General features: G+C 31.3%; 1 protein-coding gene across 1 annotated transcript; it reads right to left on the reverse strand.

Moving 5' to 3' along the window:
- Window positions 1-13,458: 13,458 nt before the first annotated feature.
- Window positions 13,459-20,185, reverse strand: LOC129608124 (uncharacterized). Its single transcript, XM_055519449.1, has 11 exons — window positions 20,015-20,185; window positions 19,065-19,477; window positions 18,833-19,009; window positions 17,911-18,757; window positions 17,687-17,854; window positions 17,525-17,593; window positions 16,986-17,462; window positions 16,786-16,930; window positions 15,243-15,531; window positions 15,007-15,183; window positions 13,459-14,951 (listed from the first exon to the last, which is right to left on the reverse strand). The coding sequence occupies exons 1-11, from the start codon at window positions 20,094-20,096 to the stop codon at window positions 13,548-13,550; spliced, it is 4,248 nt and encodes a 1,415-aa protein (XP_055375424.1). The 5' UTR covers window positions 20,097-20,185; the 3' UTR covers window positions 13,459-13,547.
- Window positions 20,186-20,476: the final 291 nt, after the last annotated feature.

A 20,476-nucleotide genomic window follows, 5' to 3' on the forward strand; every position in this document is an offset into this window, starting at 1 on the left:
TATATTGGGATCTATAATTTCCATTCCATCTTTTGAAAAAAATTTCAACAAAAAGAATATAGAGAAAAAAATGCTTGTGATCGAATAAAAAACGTGGAAATAGTTTTGGATTATAAAGAAAAAAAAGAAAAATTGGTTTTTTACCATGAAAGAAAAAAAAATATATAGAAAAATGTTGAAATAAAAAATAGATAAAATTCTATTAGAACATGAATATTGATAAAAAAAAATATTTGCATATTTTCCTGTAACATAACCCTTCGATAATCCATGGGGAATTTTCAGAAATTCTACATTGAATATTCAATATGATAACAAGTTAACGAGTTCTGTTTTTCTTATATAATGTTTCAAAATTTCCTGCTAGTTATAATACGTTTTTAGGGGAACAAGTCGGAATTTAATGTTGTACGTTAGTATAGTTCACATTTTTATTGAACATTAATATTCGAATTTAATTCAGTACTAGAGTAAGTTTGATCACAATATTTTTCAAATTAAAATCTTGAAATTGTGTACTTAAAAGATTGCAAATCTCAAACTGCAGCATTCTCTAATAAAACATTAAAAATCGTAGAATTCTTTGTTTTCTTAACCCACAATTCTAGCTGAAATTTAATAAGAAATAGATGTGAATTTCATCATAATCTACTTCGAAATTCTTAAGTTTTTAAAGAAAATATGAGCCGCTTTGGTTCCTACTAAGCAAAATTTTCTTTGTATAACTACTTTATTAAAGATGTGTGTTAAATTTTGGTTTAAAAATGCATCGAAGACCCGCATATTTCTTTTTTTATGAAATGCAATTATGAACGGAAATATTAATTTTTTAAAAATATTTTTCTATATACACTTTTGAAATAAAAATATTCCAAAGTTTTATTAAGTTTTCTATATAAGAAAACCATAAATAGAATGCTGTGTGTTTCTATGTTCTATATTCAGTTAAATATTTATTAAAAACGGAAGTTGGGTTTCTGAAAAAATTTTAAATAAACATTTTTTTGATTATGATTTTTATAGAAATTTTACTACCAGGATGATGTTGCTGATTGTGAAAGCTTTATTATTATGTAAATACTTAAGTAAATAATACACTTGTTTATGTAGTATTATAAAAATATTGTTCTAGCAATTATTAAGCTTGGTGTTTCTTGTGTTTATAAAGCGATACATCGTATAAGAAAAAATGTTATGAAAATATTTTAGTATGATATTTTAAAACAATAAAGAGATGTTTGAACATGAAATATATTATACACATGGTAGTTGGATATTTTATTTTAATCAAGACAATTACCCCTTTTGAGTAAGCGAAAAGTCTTCAAAGACCCGGCAGGCATTGGATCAGAATCTGGCAAACTAAAAGCAGCGAATATAATGGAAAAAGACGAATAAAAACCAAATATACCCCATAAAAACTCATGTAATATTTTTCGACTGTACTTGTAGATTGTAGATTTTTCAAGGGAACCAAGTGAGGCAGGAGTATCCCCCAGGCCACCGCAGCTATTTGCGACTTATAAGCCTCCCCACGCCCCTCCTACAATATTCCCGTTCCAAGTATGAAACCGGTGACATCTCTAAGGGAGTTTCCGAACACTTAAGAAACCCTGTCCAAAACAATTCCGCCGCTGGACAGCCTATACCGGGCAGTCGCAAAGTATGTGCACGGCAGTTTCAACACCGCCCCCGCAAAATCTGCACTGGGCAGAGTCCGATTTATCCAGCCTGTGTAGATGATATCCAATAGCTCTACGGCGAACTTTCCCGAGTATGTTGGAAGAAACATCTTCGCCTGACGGCATCCTTCCGTGTCCGGTCGGTGAAGGTCGCATTTCGCCACGAACAGGCAGGTGAGCCTAGCCCCGATGGTGGAGGAAGGCAGTGACTGCACAAAGTCAAAGACAAAATCGCCCTCAATAAAGTCTCTGTGAGTCTGTGGGCCGATTTTCGCACCATCTCGTCCTCGCCAGAGAGGAGTCGATAAGTGATTAACCGAGCCTCCCTCACTATATGGAGATGCAGTGATAGCAACTCAATCATTACCTCCAATGCAGCAGTGGAAGTCGCCCGCATAGCCTCACCCCTCCCAAGCAGGCCAGCCTCTGAAACTTTTCCAGCTTGGCCCGCACACTCACTTGTTGGGTCTTTTTGTGCCACACGCTCGACGCGTAGGTGACGATGGGCCTAGCAACTGCCCCATTTAGCCACAATGCCATTTTAGGACATTCTAGGCCCCACCGATGAAGCTTCTACACGTTCACAAGGCCATTGTAGCCCTCCCGATGACTCTCTCTATTCTAGGTATTCCTCATCTAGGGTTAGCCCCAGGTACTTCATCCCCTAGAGTTACCAATACGTTCACCAAACAGATTTGGGCTCGTTAATTAATCCCTGCTTCTGCGTCTGCTGGAGGCAACCAAAGTGCTTTTCCTGGGATTTATATTTAACATCTGCAGATGCATCTGCACCACCCTTCCACAACACGTAAATTTTGCTACAGAAGGTTAGAAATAGTGCTTTCAAATTTGCAGCGTATGACGAAAGCCACATCGTCGGCATAGCCCCAGACATCTGGCCCGGAGCACCTGAGTGCAGCGATTAGATCATTCAGCACGATGGATCACAAAAAGGGTGAAAGAACCCCGCCCTGCGGACATCCCTTTGCAGTAAGGGTGAAAAGTGTGTCGTCAGCGATGGTGGATTTAATCATCCTATCTCATAACATGGGACAAACCACTCTGCCCATGGTCGTGTCAATCCCTTGCTTGGTCGGTTACCTGCCTTCGGAATATTCGTCACCTTGGCCATCCTCCATGCCTGGGGGATCTAAGTTCATGCATACATGGCATTCAAAAATTTCCAACAACGCTCAGCGATATATTGGAAACCCCTCTGCAAAAACACAGAACGTCATCACCTGAAGATTTGAAGGAAGATCTGAGCTCTGTAAAGACGCGCATTACTGGGGTATTCATCTATGCCCTTGCAGAACGCCCTCCACAAGTTTCTTTTCGCTTTCCTTATTTCCTTATTGTATATCGTGAATGAGTCTTTATAATTCCCCCACGAACCCGGTCTTGGCTCTATTGAAGAGCTTTCTGGTCGTCTGTCTGAGCCTTGAAAGCTCCTCATTCTACCACGGGTTGCTCCACCTCGGCTTGGCGGAGCAGCTGCCATGATAGGCATCAATGATAGCCGTCGTCAGGGCCACGGCGGCCAGTTCGAAATTCACCCTTGTTCTGACAGAAGCAGAAATGAACCAACCCTCACCATGAGGAGCATTTCGAATTGACTCCAATTTGTGGACTGAGGCACACGATACATTTCTTCTACCAGGCCCCCGGAGACCAGAATATCTAGCCTAATCTGTCTATGGTCAGACATGGATGTCTCATTTGAGAGATGCCATCCATCAATTTTATTACAGATAAACTCAGTACAAAGGGTGATGTCAAGGACCTCTTCCCTAATTGCATTTATAAATGTCGGCCTATCGCCCTCATTCATAATCGTTCATTTATTACTAAATATAAATTCAAGTAGGCATTCACCTTTCTTATTTATATCGCTGCTTCCCCAAACGGTGTGGCGGATATTGGCATCACTTCCTATTATCATTTGGAAGTTTCTCCTTCCACAGAAGTCTACTAGGTCCTTCAACTGTTCATCTGGATGGGTGTCTGATCTTTGGAGCAGTAATCTGGAATGGGAAGATACGTTAATTTTTTACTAAACAAAATGCAAGCCCTAGGCCTGCGATGTCGAGGTGATCCTTCATGAATCTGTGAGCCAGAACATCCGTAGATGCCTATATCATTTCTCTTGGCTCTTATCTATGCACTTTAGCCTTTTGCACACATGGGACCCTCTTCTCCTTTTGGCGTTTTTCACTTGCGCGCCTGTAAGGCTTTTCCCAGCTCGCCCTCCCTTTTTGCCTTCGCAGACCCGGCACCCTTCTTTGAAGTGGAAGCCCCATTCACTCTAGCTGCAGCCTTTGGAGCCGTTTTGGGTTCCCCTAATAGCTGCGCCAGGCGTTGGTCTTGTCGGCTCCCTAGAGCCTGGCCTGACGCAAGCAAACTTTAGTGACTTTCTCCCTGACATTAAAGGTCAGCAGTGACCTTTCACCCTAATGTTTATTCGGGAGGAATTAAAAAAACTCTGCTTTCCGTAGATCTTCCAAACCGGAATCGTCTACAGAGAAGGTGATGGAGCAACCCCCGTTCTTTTCTCTATCCATACATAGCACCCTTTATGCTTATCCGTTTCCGCTGGAGCCATGGTTGCAGAAGGAGCTCCTTCTCTGCATCGGTCGAAATGAGCTCTGGTTCCGAAGACGCTGGGGCACCGATCATAGCATTACGGGCCACCTCATTCTCCTTGCCGTTTTTGCTGTGTTTTGCTGTCGTTGGTGTTCTTGTTATCGTTGTTGTTTTTTGTTTCTTTATTCATTGTGGCTCCACGAGTAGCGTGGGAAATACGATCACCAGTGGCAGAGCCCGGCATACTATGGGAAGACTAATTTAAATTGGAGGGAGCCTGGTATCCAGAGTTCGCATATTAATGACTAAGCTCCCTTTTAGCCACGCAGTTATGAGCATGTGCTGCTCCAACTTGACTTGGGCCGCCTAGATGACGTATAGATATAACGATGAAGTTCACAAAGCAAAGGAATCACCGCGAGACATGACCATTACACGAATGTAACTTTGCTCATTTCAATCACCTTTCTGTACTCCGCCATTACCAGGACTCATCACTTGGTGGTGACAGTATGATTTTGAGTTCCATTATTTGCCTTTTGGGGCTTTATTATTTGTGTTATTTGATTGCTTTTAATCACTGCTCAAGTCATGGTTATATTTTTTTTTGCAAAATCATTTTCTCTCTCCCTCTCTTTAATTTCATTGCTCCCGACTTTCTATATTAAGTTTTGACTATTATTTCTAAATACTATTTTACATTACCAAATAACTACTATACCAATATAAATTTTTTAAATAAATATTTCAATCTAAGACAATAGTTTAAATCAATTCAAATCACATCTAAAACTTTAAGGTTCTGTTCAGAAATTTTACAAACACTATCGTAATTATTCATTATAATTTGCTTGAAACAATAAAATTGTGAAAATTTTCTTGTACATTACATGCTTTAACGCCTTTTTAATTACAAGAATCAGAATTTGAACCCTTATACACATCATCATAAATAATATAATATTAGAGAAAAAATAAAAATAAAAATTATAAAATAGTAAATAGTAAATAGTAAATAGTAAACAAAAAAAAAATAAAATTACATATATTAAGGAACCGTTGTATTCCCCTCAGGAAATTTCTATAAATTAATCTACTTGACACTTTCATTGTTAAGGAGGCAAATCAGCTGTCAAAATTAAGAAAGCATACATAAAGATTTATCCAAAAAAAAAATTATTCCAACCTCCAGTTGAGAAAGGACAAAAATTTCTTTAAGATTTCTATTTTCTTTTTATAATCAAAAAATATTTATTAAAACAAGTTATAAAAAGAAAACTTTTCTATCAACAAGCACATTTCTCTTTATTGTTTTCAAAAATTAAAAAATAATGCTCATACTTAATTTATTTAGTGTTATTATTACTAAGTCCCAGCAAGCAATAAAAGAAAACATATAACAGATTTTATGTTATGTTATAAAATTATAAAAAAGATTTTTTTATATTAATATAACAGTTTTTATAACAGAATATAACAGTTTTCATAACAGAATATAACAGTTTTTATAACAGAATATAACAGTTTTTATAACAGTTTTCATAACAGAATATAACAGTTTTTATAAACTAAATTGAAGATGAGAATTTCATAAAACCAAAACTTATTTTTAATAACATTTAAAACTTACACTCAATGGCTCAAACAAAACAAAATTCTGTTTGAGCCATTCGTTAGGGCTGGTGCAGAAAATTCTCAATAGGAATGCCGGTTTCGATATATAAACTTACTATCATGTATGATTTTTCATAAGTTCACAATATATTTAAAATTATTAAATACATTTAAATCTCAATCCAACTTTTGCAACTGCAAGGCATTACCAAATTGAAATTAACTTAAAAATATTTTCAATATAATATGATATTTACATTGAACGAAAAGGAAAAATCGAACATAATATTATAATAAAGAAAATTTGATAAAGAAAATTTTATACACCCAAATAAAATATTCAAATAGAATAAGGCACTTCTGTTCTTATTAAATTCGCTTTTATTATATTCACGGATCATATATTCAAACATATACATAATGCATACGAACACATATATGTACATATTATTATACAGATTTACTTTTACAAGAGAAGAAAAAGGCTTTCCTATTAAAAAAAAAATTTCCTATTATAATCTTGACATTATTATTCTATTTCAGGGTTTAAAAAATATTTGCAATGCATTTGCGACCCGGCAAGTTTGTCATTCTGAAAAACTAACTGATGAAAATAATTTTCTTTGATCCCGAATACGCTATACAATAAGACGGATCAAAATAACGCTAACGTTGGAAATGTATTCAAAAAGTCGCCAACACTATGTCATATGTTCGGAACTCATTTTAGGATATATTTGCGAACAATTTTCGCAATATTAGTCGTCAATTTGTTGGTTTGATAATTATATTATTGACACAAAGTATAATGATTTAAAAAATGTAGGTTGAGAACACTTTGTTAGGTTGACAATTTTTCGAGATATTGCCGATGCTACCATCTAATATAAAATTTATCCAACTTAAACGAAATTTGTCAACGAAAATAACTTTGCCAATGTCAATATCTACGAACTGGTAGATCATCTCTAACAATTAAATATGACTCCAGTATCAAGGAATTTTAATGTATAACAATTATTCCAATTAGGGTTAATGGTTATCAGAGCAGTTTTCGCCTTTTTGGCTTAAAATTACAGTTGTAATCGTCTTGACTATAGAATTCCTTCAATTCAAGAAATTTGATACGCCTTGTGCTAAATTTGTCAAATTTAACCCTGTCCTGTTTTAGGAAAATGTTTTTCACTCGTGGCTTCCACATGTATACTATAATACATATATAAAAGTTTAAGTGAAGATGTATAGGTATACCAGTACTCATATACTCGTATGTATGTTTCTTTTAATTTAAAATGTTCTATAGAGTAAAAAAAGGATAATCGTATTCGTAAATCTTTTTTTTTTATTCATTTTCTTTGTTTTGAATACGTTTTATATATAAGAATAGAATTAGTCATAAATGTATTGTAATGTAAGATAATAATAATAATTTAAAATGAACAAATGCGTACTCCCAAAAGTGAATTTAATGTCATCCAACCAAGGCATATACCATAGATTATGATGTCTAATATTGTGTTCTTCTATTACATTATCATATTAAACACTGTCTAGCAAATTAAAATTAATTCATATTGTTAGTATACAAATGAGACATTTAATATTTTGAATAATATAATGTAAACATTAACATGAATTTACAAAATATTTATAGAAAATTGTTTTTACAAATCGTCGGTAAGAAATGCAAATTATTAAACTGGGTTGTTTTGACTCGAATTATAAAAAGAACGACTATATTACAATTATGATTTAAATATAGTTCGATAATGCTACCGTTATTAATACCGTATTTTAGACTAAACGATATCTTAAAATCTAGCCGTATTTATACTAATTAAAATTTACTTCGTTTCCTGCTTCGTGTACAAAAACTGACGCTACATCAGAATTTTTGATGGGAACCATAATTTCATAATTCTAGAATTTACTTGTCTAGACAGTGTATCAACATTTTTTGTGTAAACAGAAATTACTGTCATACTAAAGATGTAATTTGATACCTCTCGAATATGACTACTTGACACGTTGATAACTTGCATATAAAATCACTTTTATTTTTAAGCAAAAACCCTCCATAATTATTATTTTTTGTTCTAGAATTTTTCAAATAGCTATAAATAATTTTTTTTTTAATTATTCAAAATTAATTAGTTGGGTTTTCTAATAATTATCGTAGATTTTATCGTTACCTACGAAGGTTCAAAATAAAATCTCGTTGAACCTAAAAATATGCAATATTTTTTTAATTTCATATAAATATGAACTCGGTTTAAAATTTTTTCATTTGCTATTTGTAACGGCCGTATTGCATACAATAAGAGAGTTTATGTAATGGCAATAACTTTCACATGTGAAGTTTTCGTCGGAAATGCGTTTCTCCATAACATGGAACTGTAAATAAACTATTTTTAGAGAGATGTGCCTCTTTGTCTGTCACTCAGCCTGTTCAGATCAGTATCTTAATTTTGGCTAAACCGATTTTGATGAAGTTTATTCTGGCCGTGTCACGAATTGATCAACATTTTGGATGTATCAAGCAACAGAGGCCGATTTTACATTTTTTGCGTATATAAAAAGAAACAATCAACCAATTTCCTGGAATCTTAATATTTAAATTTACAGTATTAACTTTTGATTTACATCTACGGAACTTATTGACGGAATTTATGGAAAATTTAATATTTGAATTTTGGTAGTTACCGAAACTAAATGATTTTTCAATGAATTTGAATTGCACATGAATATTCTAAGAATGTTAATTGAAAGCTTACTTCTGCCTTTAAAATTATAAGGAACTTGTTCAAAATTTTCATAATCTTGTGTAACACTTTCACTTAATCAGAGATTATACACTGCAGTCGGTTTTATGCTGACCACATCAGATTTTATTCATAATTTTTAATTAAAATAACTTTTATGATGTTTGCTCTTCATATTGCTAATTATTTTAAATCTACAATTGTTATGGCAAAGAGAAACATTATGAAAAAAAAATAATCATTATTATTATAAAAACTTATTTTTTAAAAATTAACACAATTATATTTTATAAAAATTCGAAAAAAAAATTATTTTTAAATTCTTAAACTTCGTCCAATGCTTGTATTTTATGGAAAAAAATTTAAACTCATTGAAACGCATAAATTCATAAAATTTATTATAATAATTACTTCCTTTTATCGTATCACCATAATATTATACAATAGGCGAGCGACCTCCGGCACATTTAAAAAAAAAAACAAACAAAAATAACGAGTTTTCTTTTGGGAAATTGAAACTTATGTTTCATTAAGCACCGACCCATAGCGCACAACACATAGATTTTCAAGGGTTTTGTTTTTTTTTGATTTTCTTCTCTTAAAATTCTGTTAGTTAAGACAAAATGTAAAAAAAAACCAAAGAACAAAATAAAATTTATCTTTGAAACAGAAAAGAATTTTTTTTTTGTTTTTTAAAAACATGCGATTATCACAAACAAACAAGAAGAACAGAAAAGAAAAAAAGTATTAAATTAAATTATTATTCGCCGCAAAAGCGAAAAGAAAAACCTCTGAAAAAAAAATTCCATCTTTTTCGTCATTAGATTAACACCAGAAAGAAAACAACTGCAAAAACAAAGTAAAAAAAATTAAAGTTCCGTTCCTTGTTTTTCCTTGTTTTGCATTTCGCGTTTTTTTTTTTCCGCGAATACCACCAAATTTTTAAAAGAATAATAATGAATAAAAAATCGATGAAATTATTTTTAATGCTTTCTTAAAAGAGTTTTTTTTATAAAAAGATTAAAGTGGAAATTTTTTTTTTTTTGGAAAAAATCTTTAAAATTCGATTCAATTTAATGGTATTTTACCCGAAAAATTGCAATCATAAATAATAAAAATATTTATGAAAAATTACAACAAAACTGTTGACTCTCATGAATTATTTACAAAAAATTTTATAATTAATTGTTTACAAAAATTCTTATATGTCAGGCCCTTAATTTAAAATCTTCAAAGCAAAATATATAAAGAGTTTAAATTTAATATACTCAAGAGAAACTTCATAATGAAGTCTCATAATGAGTACATTAAAGAAAGAAAAAGCACACAATTTAAAATTTGATCAATAACAATAATTGTTAATGGCTTTAACAATTTAACTGAACTGAAATTATTGAAGTTATTCAAGGAACGAGAATTTTATATGGAATAAAAATTGATACTTTAATTGAATATTATTTTATTAAATTACAACATCATTGAAATTTTTGATAGAGCTCACCTTTATTGTTGTAATAGATCTCGGATTATTAAATTGGGGATTATGTATAATTAGTTTAATAAATTTTTCAATATATTTATGATCTTTTAATGTATACAAGTATTGATGTTAATGTACTCCCACCTTAGTTTCAAAAACAATATTTGTATAGTATTAATACAACTAACTTAAAATGTCCGTCTACTAACGTGAAAGAGTAGAGGGGCATGCTCAACATCCTGGGCGTAACCTATGCTATCAATGCATATAAAATGTTCGGATGCGATAAAACTCAATTTTGAAGTTTGTTTAACATATTCCTCGTTGTGGTAAAATATATTGGATATAAAACCATCTTCTGAAGTTTTTAATGCCCTAGCGAAACGTACACGATCAATTTGGAAATTTTATAAATGTATTTATTTGAATAATAACGTTGGTATCCCGGTTCGGGGTTTCTGCTCTTCCCTATATATATATATACAGAAGAGCATTATACATTTCTTCTCGAACAATCTAATTTTTTCCAATTTGCCCCAATATTATAACAATTTGATATGGCATAAGCTATAACTCGTCTAACAAGCGCCCTGTATTAAATCTTTACCCTACTATTAATATCTTTGCTGTAGAATAAGCGTTTCGATGCCATAAATGTCTTATTACCTTTTCCTAATATTTTTTTTACATGTTCTATATATTTTAAAATTTCAATGTAACTAGACACCTAGATATTTAATCACTTTTTTACTTAACAAAAAAACTAGTTCTTCTAATATCTAAATTCACCTTGTACGTTGTCTTTCGAAACAAAATCTTTAGAGGCCATACTTTGCTAAAATCTCTTGTTAAGCAAAACATTTTTTGAACTCTATTTTCAGTTTGCTTCGCTGTGTTGCTCAGTGAGTAAAGTATAATATCATCCGTAATAGCTAACGTATAATTATTTTACATCCTAATAATTTAAGAAGTTCAGTCACTTGTTGTAAACCGTTCTCGATTTTAAAAGTCTTTTTACATATACTCGAGCCTTTTACCATTATAAACTTATGTTCCGAAATTATATCGACAATTAAATTTATCAGCCGTACAGGGGATTCATCGTCTATTAATTTAAAAATTATTTCTTCTAATGAATGTTATAACAGCTGTGCAAACTCGTACATATAGATGCTCTATGACAGCTATATTGTATTGATAATATTAACCTTGTTTGTCATTTTTATTTGACTGTTCATTTTAATATTATTGATGATTAAAAATATATTATCGTCAATTTATATATTAAGCGTATAAATATGAATTTTTTATTTATGTTTTATTATTATAATGATTGATTGATGAGTCTTTAATTGGATATGGCTGGACTTTTGTCTTAAAAATATGCTAATGAAAAATAATATTAATGAATTGAATAGGAAATCAATATTTCATTAAAACTAAGTGGAATATTACGAAAATCATTGGTAAATATGAAGTTTTCTCGTATACAACATCATCAGTGTACCTAGTTATAATTTTAACTTTCAGAAATTTTGTAAGAAATTTAGTTGATATTAAATAATTCGAAATTAAAATTGAAATTTTGGATCGCAATTTGTATATTACGCAAATATAAGCAAGAATATTTGTAAAATATTTTAAAACTGTATAGGTATACACAACACTTAAACAATATTTAGACTCTGTTTGACTGCCTTGCTTCTTGTTTGTGAACTCCCGTATGGCTGGGAGTTTAGAAAACATCGAAAATTATAGTGAAATTTCGCTTGAATTGATAAACTTTTCGATGAAATCAAGTCACTGGAAGAGAACGTTTCCCAAAAGACTATGTTACATTTTTGCAAATAGCTTATTTTCAAACAAATCTTATAATGGAAATTCTTAAATCTTATAAAACAATCTTGAAAGATCAAATTCTTTACAAGAAATCCAAAGCAATCTGATTTTACATTAACGTCCTTTTCAAGCAGAGAAATTTTTCAATTATTATAATCGGGCCGGAGAATATTCGCCTAGATATATCTTCGCTAGTTATATGAGAACACAAGTTGGATTGCTGAAATATCGACAAAACAAATATTATTCGTTCATAAATTTTATTTTTCTATTTATAGAAAAATTATTATTATTTTGAAATAAAAGAAATTTTGTTTTTTTAAATTAAAAAATATTTTCTATTTGAAGATTTTCATGACATTTCCCTATTTCTTCATAAATTTTAATTTTTTAATACAAAAAAAATTGTTTTACGTCATTAATATTGGGTAAATTTTCATGATATCTATTGGATAATTTAAATGTTAACTCAACCTTCTTCATTTTTACATTACTTGATCAAAAAGATTTCTTTATATTATTTTCAGCTTTAAAAATAAAATGAAATTTTAACAACGCCGAAAATTTTTTATCCATTAACATTTTGACAAATTTTAATAATAATCATGTTCTTTTCAGTTAACAAGAATATTTTCGCCTTTTATCTACAAAAAAAAATTGCTCTCTTCCTATATTGTTAAGAAGCAATGCAAAAAAAATAAAATAGAAAATATTCCTAAAATTATTGAAATGGTGTAAATGGCAATGAAAAAAAAAATTCATCTAATAGGAAGACAAAGTTCATCTAAATAATTTATAACTGAAAAAGTCACTTCAAGCCCCGACATTCGCCTCCCTCTGTTTTTTTGTTCGTCATAGTAAATAATTTTCATCGTTTTTTTTTCCATTCAACTTTATATATATTAAGAGGAGGATTTATGTGAAATCAAAATACCATTAAAAAATATTAAACGAACATCATCAAGTTAGAATATAAGATGAAAAAGATTTTATTCTATTGAAAAGTAGAGATATCGTTGATGTATTTTATGTCTTCATATTTAAGCATAAGTAAATATGGGATAAATTAAGTGAACGCACTTTAAGAGCCAGATCTCAATTGTATACTTAGCCGAAGTGTATACATGATATACCATATTTTTAGATGTGCTGCACGATTAAAACATGTAAATTTTAAAATAATACTATTTAAATGTTTTAATAGTTTAAATTTAGTGGAGAATAACGAAATAAAACAACACCTTACAAATGTGTTGAAGAAAAATATCAAAGGAAAGCAAAATGTTAAAGGATTCTATAACATTTTAGATAATGTTACTTGCAAACCTAAAATATAGAACTAAAATTGTTTTTATGTTTATGATGGTGATAGTTCGGAATGATGTTTGTAATTGAAACGGTGAAGAAATCTATTAGTAAAAATAAAAGGACAATCTTTTGTCTTTGTAATCTATTATACTAAAATACTTAAATACTTAAAAAAAAAACTCTTACAATATCTTTTAAAAAATTTTATATAAAACACTTATTTACTTAGTAAATCATCCAAAATATGAAGATTAATCTTTTCAATAATGCTCATTTTGATTACGCATCATTTTCTTTTCCTATATTGCCTTCAGGCCAGGGAGTACTACCCGGACCTATATCATCCCTTTCTCCTTTCATTCCAGGGATTCCTGGTGCGCCGACTATGCCAGCAATACCTTTTTCTCCTTTTATTCCTGGAATTCCTTGCTCTCCCGTATCATCAATACTACCCTGAAGCCCAGTTCTACCGATATCGCCTTTTTCCCCTTTTATTCCAGGAGCACCTTTATTACCTTTAGAACCGGGTGGTCCAGTGGGCCCTACATCACCTTTTTCTCCTTTCATTCCCGAAATTCCCGGTTTTCCTTCATTACCCTTAAATCCAGGTAGTCCAAAAAGACCCGGATCTCCTTTTTCACCTTTTAATCCAGAAATACCTTCCTTCCCAATTTCACCCTTCTTTCCTTCTAAACCAGGAACACCTTGCTTTCCCGGTGCCCCGATTTCACCAGTTTCACCTTTGTCGCCTTTTATTCCAGGTACCTCCTTATCTCCTCTAGTGCCTGGTGAACCAGTCAACCCTAAATCACCTTTATCTCCTTTCAATCCTGGAATTCCGGGCTTTCCCTCCTCACCTTTAGATCCAGAAAGACCTGGGTTTCCTTTTTCGCCTTTCAATCCAGAAATACCTTCTTTCCCAGTTTCACCTTTCTGTCCTTGTATGCCAGGAACACCTTCTTTTCCCGTATCGCCTTCGTTTCCCGGTGGGCCAATTTCACCAATTTCACCTTTGTCCCCTTTCATTCCAAAATCACCCTTATCTCCTCTAGAGCCTGGTGGACCAGTAAGTCCTACGTCACCTTTGTCTCCTTTCATTCCAGGAGTATCTGATCGCCCTTTATCGCCCTTAAATCCGGGTGGTCCAACAGGGCCTTGATTTCCTTTTTCACCTTTTAGCCCAGAAATGCCTTGTTTTCCTTCTATCCCAGGAATGCCTTGCTTCCCTATATCGCCTTTAATCCCTGGAGTTCCAGTTTTACCAATTTCTCCTTTCTCTCCTTTTACTCCAGGCGCACCTTTCGAACCTGATAATCCAGCTAAACCTGAGTCACCTTTCTCCCCTTTAATCCCTTGAATTCCAGGTGCACCATCTTTTCCCGGTGTGCCTGGGGTTCCGGCGATGGCATTATATAAAGGAAACAAATGGGAATCACGATGAGGGTTTGACAATTCTTTTATTAGTTCCTCCAATATGCTTTGTTTGAGAAAGTTTAAAGCTTTATCATTCATATTACAAATACATTGTTGCGGAGTGTGTTCATTAGGTGCAGCCGGTGATGAAGATAGGACTTCTTCAAAAAATGGAATATGAAAATTTCTTATGTTCTCTAATTCGGGACATTTAATCTCCTGAGGTGCATCCAACGGAATGGAATTGTAAACCATTTTCATTATGTCAACCTAAAGCACAAAAAAAATTATGACCATTACTTAATATTGATATTCACATTCTTACATTTTTAGGGGTACTACTATCCACAACTGTTAAGGTAATTTTACTACTTGGGAAGTATTTCTGCTGGATGTCCGAAAGAGGTGTACCCTCTTGTTGCTTACTTTGACAATCAATAAACAAAAATATATAACCATTTTTTACAATATATTTTACATCATGCCATTCACCATCAAAGATCTTTAAAAAATTATTATTAAAATTAAACTTTCAAAATATGCCAAAATTTACTTACGTACCTCAGGAGTAGAATAGGTTATTGTTCGTATACGTACTTTTTGGGATATTTGAACTTGAGTTGATTTTTTATTTGGAGCTATTTTCAAAATAAAAAAATTTTCGTTGGAGAGGACATTAAGATTTATCAAGTTCCAATTATTTAGTGATGACGCATTTAGCTTGTTTTCGATAACACGAAAAATAATTTCGAAACTGTGATCTACCATTATTCCGTGAGAGAAATAATTTGTAGCATCAACTTTGAAGTTATTATTGCCATTAAAATTGTAATACGTTATATCAGAGTTGCTAAAAACAACTCTCGAAATTTTTTTGTCAAATATTTCCAAAACATTGTGTTGTTTTAAAGAAATCGGAATTTTCTTTATAATTTTATATATTTTGTAAGACTGATTGTTATTGATTCCTGAAAAACAAAATATAAAAATTGCTTTGATATCAGAAAATAATGTTCTTGACTGATATTTTTCGAGAAATAATTTTTTTTAACAAAAATAAACAAAATGGTGTTAAATAGAAATGTTAAAAGTGCTAGAACATCATTAGTAATAAGGTAATTTTACTTAAAATTCAAACAACTTCCAGAAACTCAGAATGTTATGCTCAAAAATGTAATAGAAAAAGTATGTACACTTTAGTAATTCCTCATTATCTAATCAGCATATTATTTTTGAACTAAAGCTGTGGATTCACTTTTAACATTTACGACTACCCTTCCAGATATTTGAGTACTGAAATCCGTAATTAAATGTATGAAGTTTAGAAAATGTCCACACGTCACGTTTATTAATTATTAAATTTGAGTTTTGAAAAAAACAATTAACATTTCAATTACAAAAAACAACGTTAAGAGAGGCAGAGTAGTTCTTTTTTACAGGAAACGAAACATTTTTGATATAATTTTTTATAAATATTTCCAAAATTTCATATTCATAATTTCATTGTTTTGTGCATTTATTAAAATTATTCTTAATAACGAATAATATATTATAAATATTGTTTTTAATTTACACATATTTCCGGTTATTTCCCTTTATAACAGAAATAAGTTACAAATATTAGAAAATAAAGTTTAAAACGTGGTATTGTTAAAATAATCTCAAAAATGCCTTAACACTTTAGGTATAAAATTGCAACTGAAACGAATTTTGTTAGAATCTAACTAGAATTCATTCAAATTGTCATTTTGCTAAGTAAACTGACTAAATAAAGTGAAAGTACAGCACTATATTTACTATGACTGTTAAATTTAAAATTTTCAAAATTTACAAACATGAGTATAATCAAATAAATAATAGTGTTATCTGCTTAATAAATACTCACACATGACACAAAAAGTTGAACTTGGAAAAACCCAAACAATTTTCTATTGCATCTCCAATGACATAATAACAACGATAAGGAGAGTTTTTATATTTGAAATCAAAATATCACTAATACAAAAAAAATAAGGTTCTCACTTTTTATAAAAAATTTATTCACAAAATCTTGAAATCAATAATACTCGCGCAACAGTAAAAATTTTGAATTTGTTCCTAATTTTAACCCTGTTTCTTTGGCGGAGTTTTTTGTGGTTTCTTTTGCTTGTTCATTTTCGGAGGTGAGTCTTCTTTTGGAGGATTTTCTTCGTCTGGAGGATTTTCTTCATCTGGATCTTCTTTTTCTGGCGAAGACTTTTCCTTCGAATCTGTGAAGTTCAAAACAAAATTTATTTTAGATATGAAAATATCTGACGTACGTACCTGGTTTCTCTTTTCCATCTTTCGGTTTCTTCGGGGAGTTTGGATTTTTCGGTTCATTCGGTTTTTCTTTCATGTCTTTATTATTTTCAGGACTGTCTTCTTTCGAGTCTTCAGGTTCCTCAGATTTATCCATCTCATCTTTTGGTTTTTTTGAAGGGTTTGGATTTTTCGGTTCATTCGGTTTTTCTTTCATATCTTCATTTTTTTCAGGACTATCTTCTTTCGAGTCTGCAGGTTCCTCAGGGTTTTTATTTTTTGGCGATTTTGGTTTTTGGGGATCTTTTTCTTTAGATGGGCTCTCCATCTCATCAGGATTATCGGATGTTTTCTCAGGCTTCTTTGGATTTTTCATATCTGGTTTTTCATTTGGAGGTTTTGGATTTTGAGGTTTATTTTGTGGATTTTCTGGATTACTCGTATTGGGAGGATTTTCTGAGTTCATCTCTGGATCGTTCGAAGGCTTATTCGATGACTTCTCTTTAATATAATTAAATACAATTATTCATTTTTGAAACATAAATTTTAATCAATTATTTTACCTGGCTTATTTGGAATTTTGTTTTCATTTATATTATTTTCTGGCATATCAGGTTCGTTTTGATCGGGAGCTATGCAAGTTGTACATATGGAAATAAGCAAAAAAATGGAATTAACATTTTAATATCACATTTAAAAATAAATTAATTTAGAATAAAACTTACCACTTCTACTTGCAAATGAAGGACCTGATGGATTACCATATTTATTCGGTGGTGGAGCAGAATTAGGTGGCGGAACAAAACTAGGCGGTGCACCAGATTTTGAAGGGGACTCTTCATCTGACGGAAAATCAAAGCTCAACCTTGTCTCTATATACTGTTCAACATACGCTTTAAAAAAATATGCAAATTAGTAGGAAACCTTCTTAATTTTGAAAAGACCTTACATATCACTTCATCCACAATATCCATTTTAAGTTGATCAATATCTATTCCAGCGGGTTGTAATCCGGATGATCCAGGTTTTCCATCCATACCCGGAGCTCCAGGCATTCCTGCATCGCCCTTATTGCCTGGTGGACCAGCAAATCCTGGATCACCTTTTTCTCCTTTCATTCCTGGAATTCCAGGAATACCTTCCCTTCCTGGTGGTCCTGGAACTCCAGGTGCTCCAGAGAGAGGATTGTTAAACGAGCACGCTGCAGGACATTCATTTGGATTGGGTAATTCTTTCTTGATTTCATTCAGAATGTTTTGTCTAAGAGAATTTATTATCTCATCGCTTACATTACATACACACTGTTCGGGATTATTTTCACAATTACTGCTTGATGAAATCGGTCTACAACTATCAGGTTGATTTGGATGATTGATAGGATTTGGTGAAGAATTTGCCATCATGTCATCTGCTTCATCAGTTATTGGTGAAATTGGTGGATTAGGTGATGTCACGGGACCAAAATTTTCATTAAATGGAGGTTGTGGAGGAGGTGGTGCTAAATCGAACGGATCATGGGTTGGATATTGCGATGGTGGATGTGGCATTGGTGGTTGATTAGGTTGTGTGGAAGGTGGTGCTGACTCGAACGGGTCAGAGTTTGGATATGGTGGCGGTGGATGTGGCATTGGCGGTTGATTAGGTTCCAGTGGCTCTTGATTAGGTGGTATCTGAGGCAATGGACTTGGTTGAGGCATTCGCTTAATAGGTTTACCCATTTTTTCTAATTCGGGGCATTTGATACCATGAGGTATTTTCATAGGGAGCGAATTGAAAACCATTTTCATTATGTCGACCTAAATTATGGAGAGTTTATATTATTTTTTTGTAATAATAGAATAAATAAAAATGTTTTTTATCTAACAAATTACATTTTTAGGAACACTACTTTGTACAAGTGTTAAACCAATTCCAGTACCAAATGGATCATTATCAGAACTCTCGGTGGGCACACTTTCTCCAACCTCCTTATTTTGACAATCAACAAACAATGATACCCGATTATTTTTCAAATTATACTTCACATCATGCCAATCTCCATCAAAAACCTTAATATGTATCAATTTGTAAATATTAGTATTACTAAATCAATAAAATATCTACCTCAGGACAAGGAACACTCATTTTTGATGTTTGACCTGCATTAGTTCTTTCAACATCAATTGATCGTTTTGGCGGATTTAATCTTAAACAAAACCGATTTCCATTACCAACATCGTTAACATTTATTAAATTCCAAGCATTTGGTGTCTGTGGTGATTTATAGTTTTCATTATAACGGAAAGCGCAATCAAAACTATGATCTTTCATAATTCCTTGCGGAAAATAATTTGATGCATCAACTTTATAATTATTGTTACCATGAAAATTATAATATGGCATACGAAACTGACTAACAAAACGTGGAACTCTTGATGAAAATTCTTCTACAACATCATGTCGTTTAAATGGCAGTGAAAGTGGTCTCATAACTCTACGAACTACAGTATCTGCTGGAAGTACATGATGGTTTATTCCTTAAAATATAAAAGGATAAATTTTTAAAATACTTGTTATTTAAACCATTTTAAATATAAAACTATTTTATTACAACAAATTCATCTTCATTAAAATGATGACATTTTTGAATGAATTAATTATTTTGCTTTACAATATCAGCCTCATTTGCATAGCGTATATGTGTTTATTAATAGAATTTCCTTTCATTTTTTGCATTAATTTTATTATAACATAAAAATCATACACCATTCTATTTTAAAATGGGGTCAAATTATTGATAACTCCAAATAGAATAACCATAATTGCAAAGCGCTATTATTTTATGTTAAAATAATTTCTTTTAAAACACCAACTTTGTAATAATATTAGACAAAATTTCATACATTCACTGGTATTATTTTTGAAAATAATAAAAATTTATACAAAGTCGACAGAATACTGTCCGACGAATTGAACTTGTATAATAATAACAGTAATCCTGGTCTTCAGATAATAAGGCACTTTGTATTAAAATTCTTTTTTAAAAATTTTTATAATAAAAAAAAATTACGTACTTAAAACTTGATAGTTTTGAGCGTTTATTAACAATAATTTTAATAGTATACAAAAAACTAGGGTTTTCTTAATTTTTTTCATAATATTTCTTAAATTTTAACAAATAATTTAAATGCTATAAAAATTTAATTAAATTTATTTAATTTCAAATTTACAAGACTTTATGCTTTAAATACAATATTCTAACTGAAGTAAATTAATTCTTACTTGAATAATAAATCTAATTAAGATTTATTGAAAATTAATAATAAATAATACTCTTTACATAATATAGTAAATATGTATACATATAACACGTATATAATGTATATATTGCGGGTTATGCTAATATAATATACCTAATTTATGATTAATTCTATAAAGCTTTTTTAAAAATTGATTGAAAAGTTTAATAAACAAATTTCAAGAATCAATAGGAAAAAAAAAAATTTTTTCTCTCTTTTAGTTAATCTTATAGCACG

This window comes from Condylostylus longicornis, unplaced genomic scaffold (assembly GCF_029603195.1).
Source record: "Condylostylus longicornis isolate FDR11 unplaced genomic scaffold, ASM2960319v2 ptg000030l, whole genome shotgun sequence".
In the NCBI taxonomy this organism is placed as follows: domain Eukaryota; kingdom Metazoa; phylum Arthropoda; class Insecta; order Diptera; family Dolichopodidae; genus Condylostylus; species Condylostylus longicornis.

Coding starts and splice junctions, on each gene's coding strand:
- LOC129608124 (XM_055519449.1), bottom strand. CDS start 20,096: ATGAAAAAAATTAAGAAAACCCTAGTTTTTTGTATACTATTAAAATTA. Junction 17,594..17,686: donor TTCATTTGCAAGTAGAAGTG/GTAAGTTTTATT, acceptor CAACTTGCATAG/CTCCCGATCAAAACGAACCT. Junction 16,931..16,985: donor AGATGGAAAAGAGAAACCAG/GTACGTACGTCA, acceptor TGAACTTCACAG/ATTCGAAGGAAAAGTCTTCG.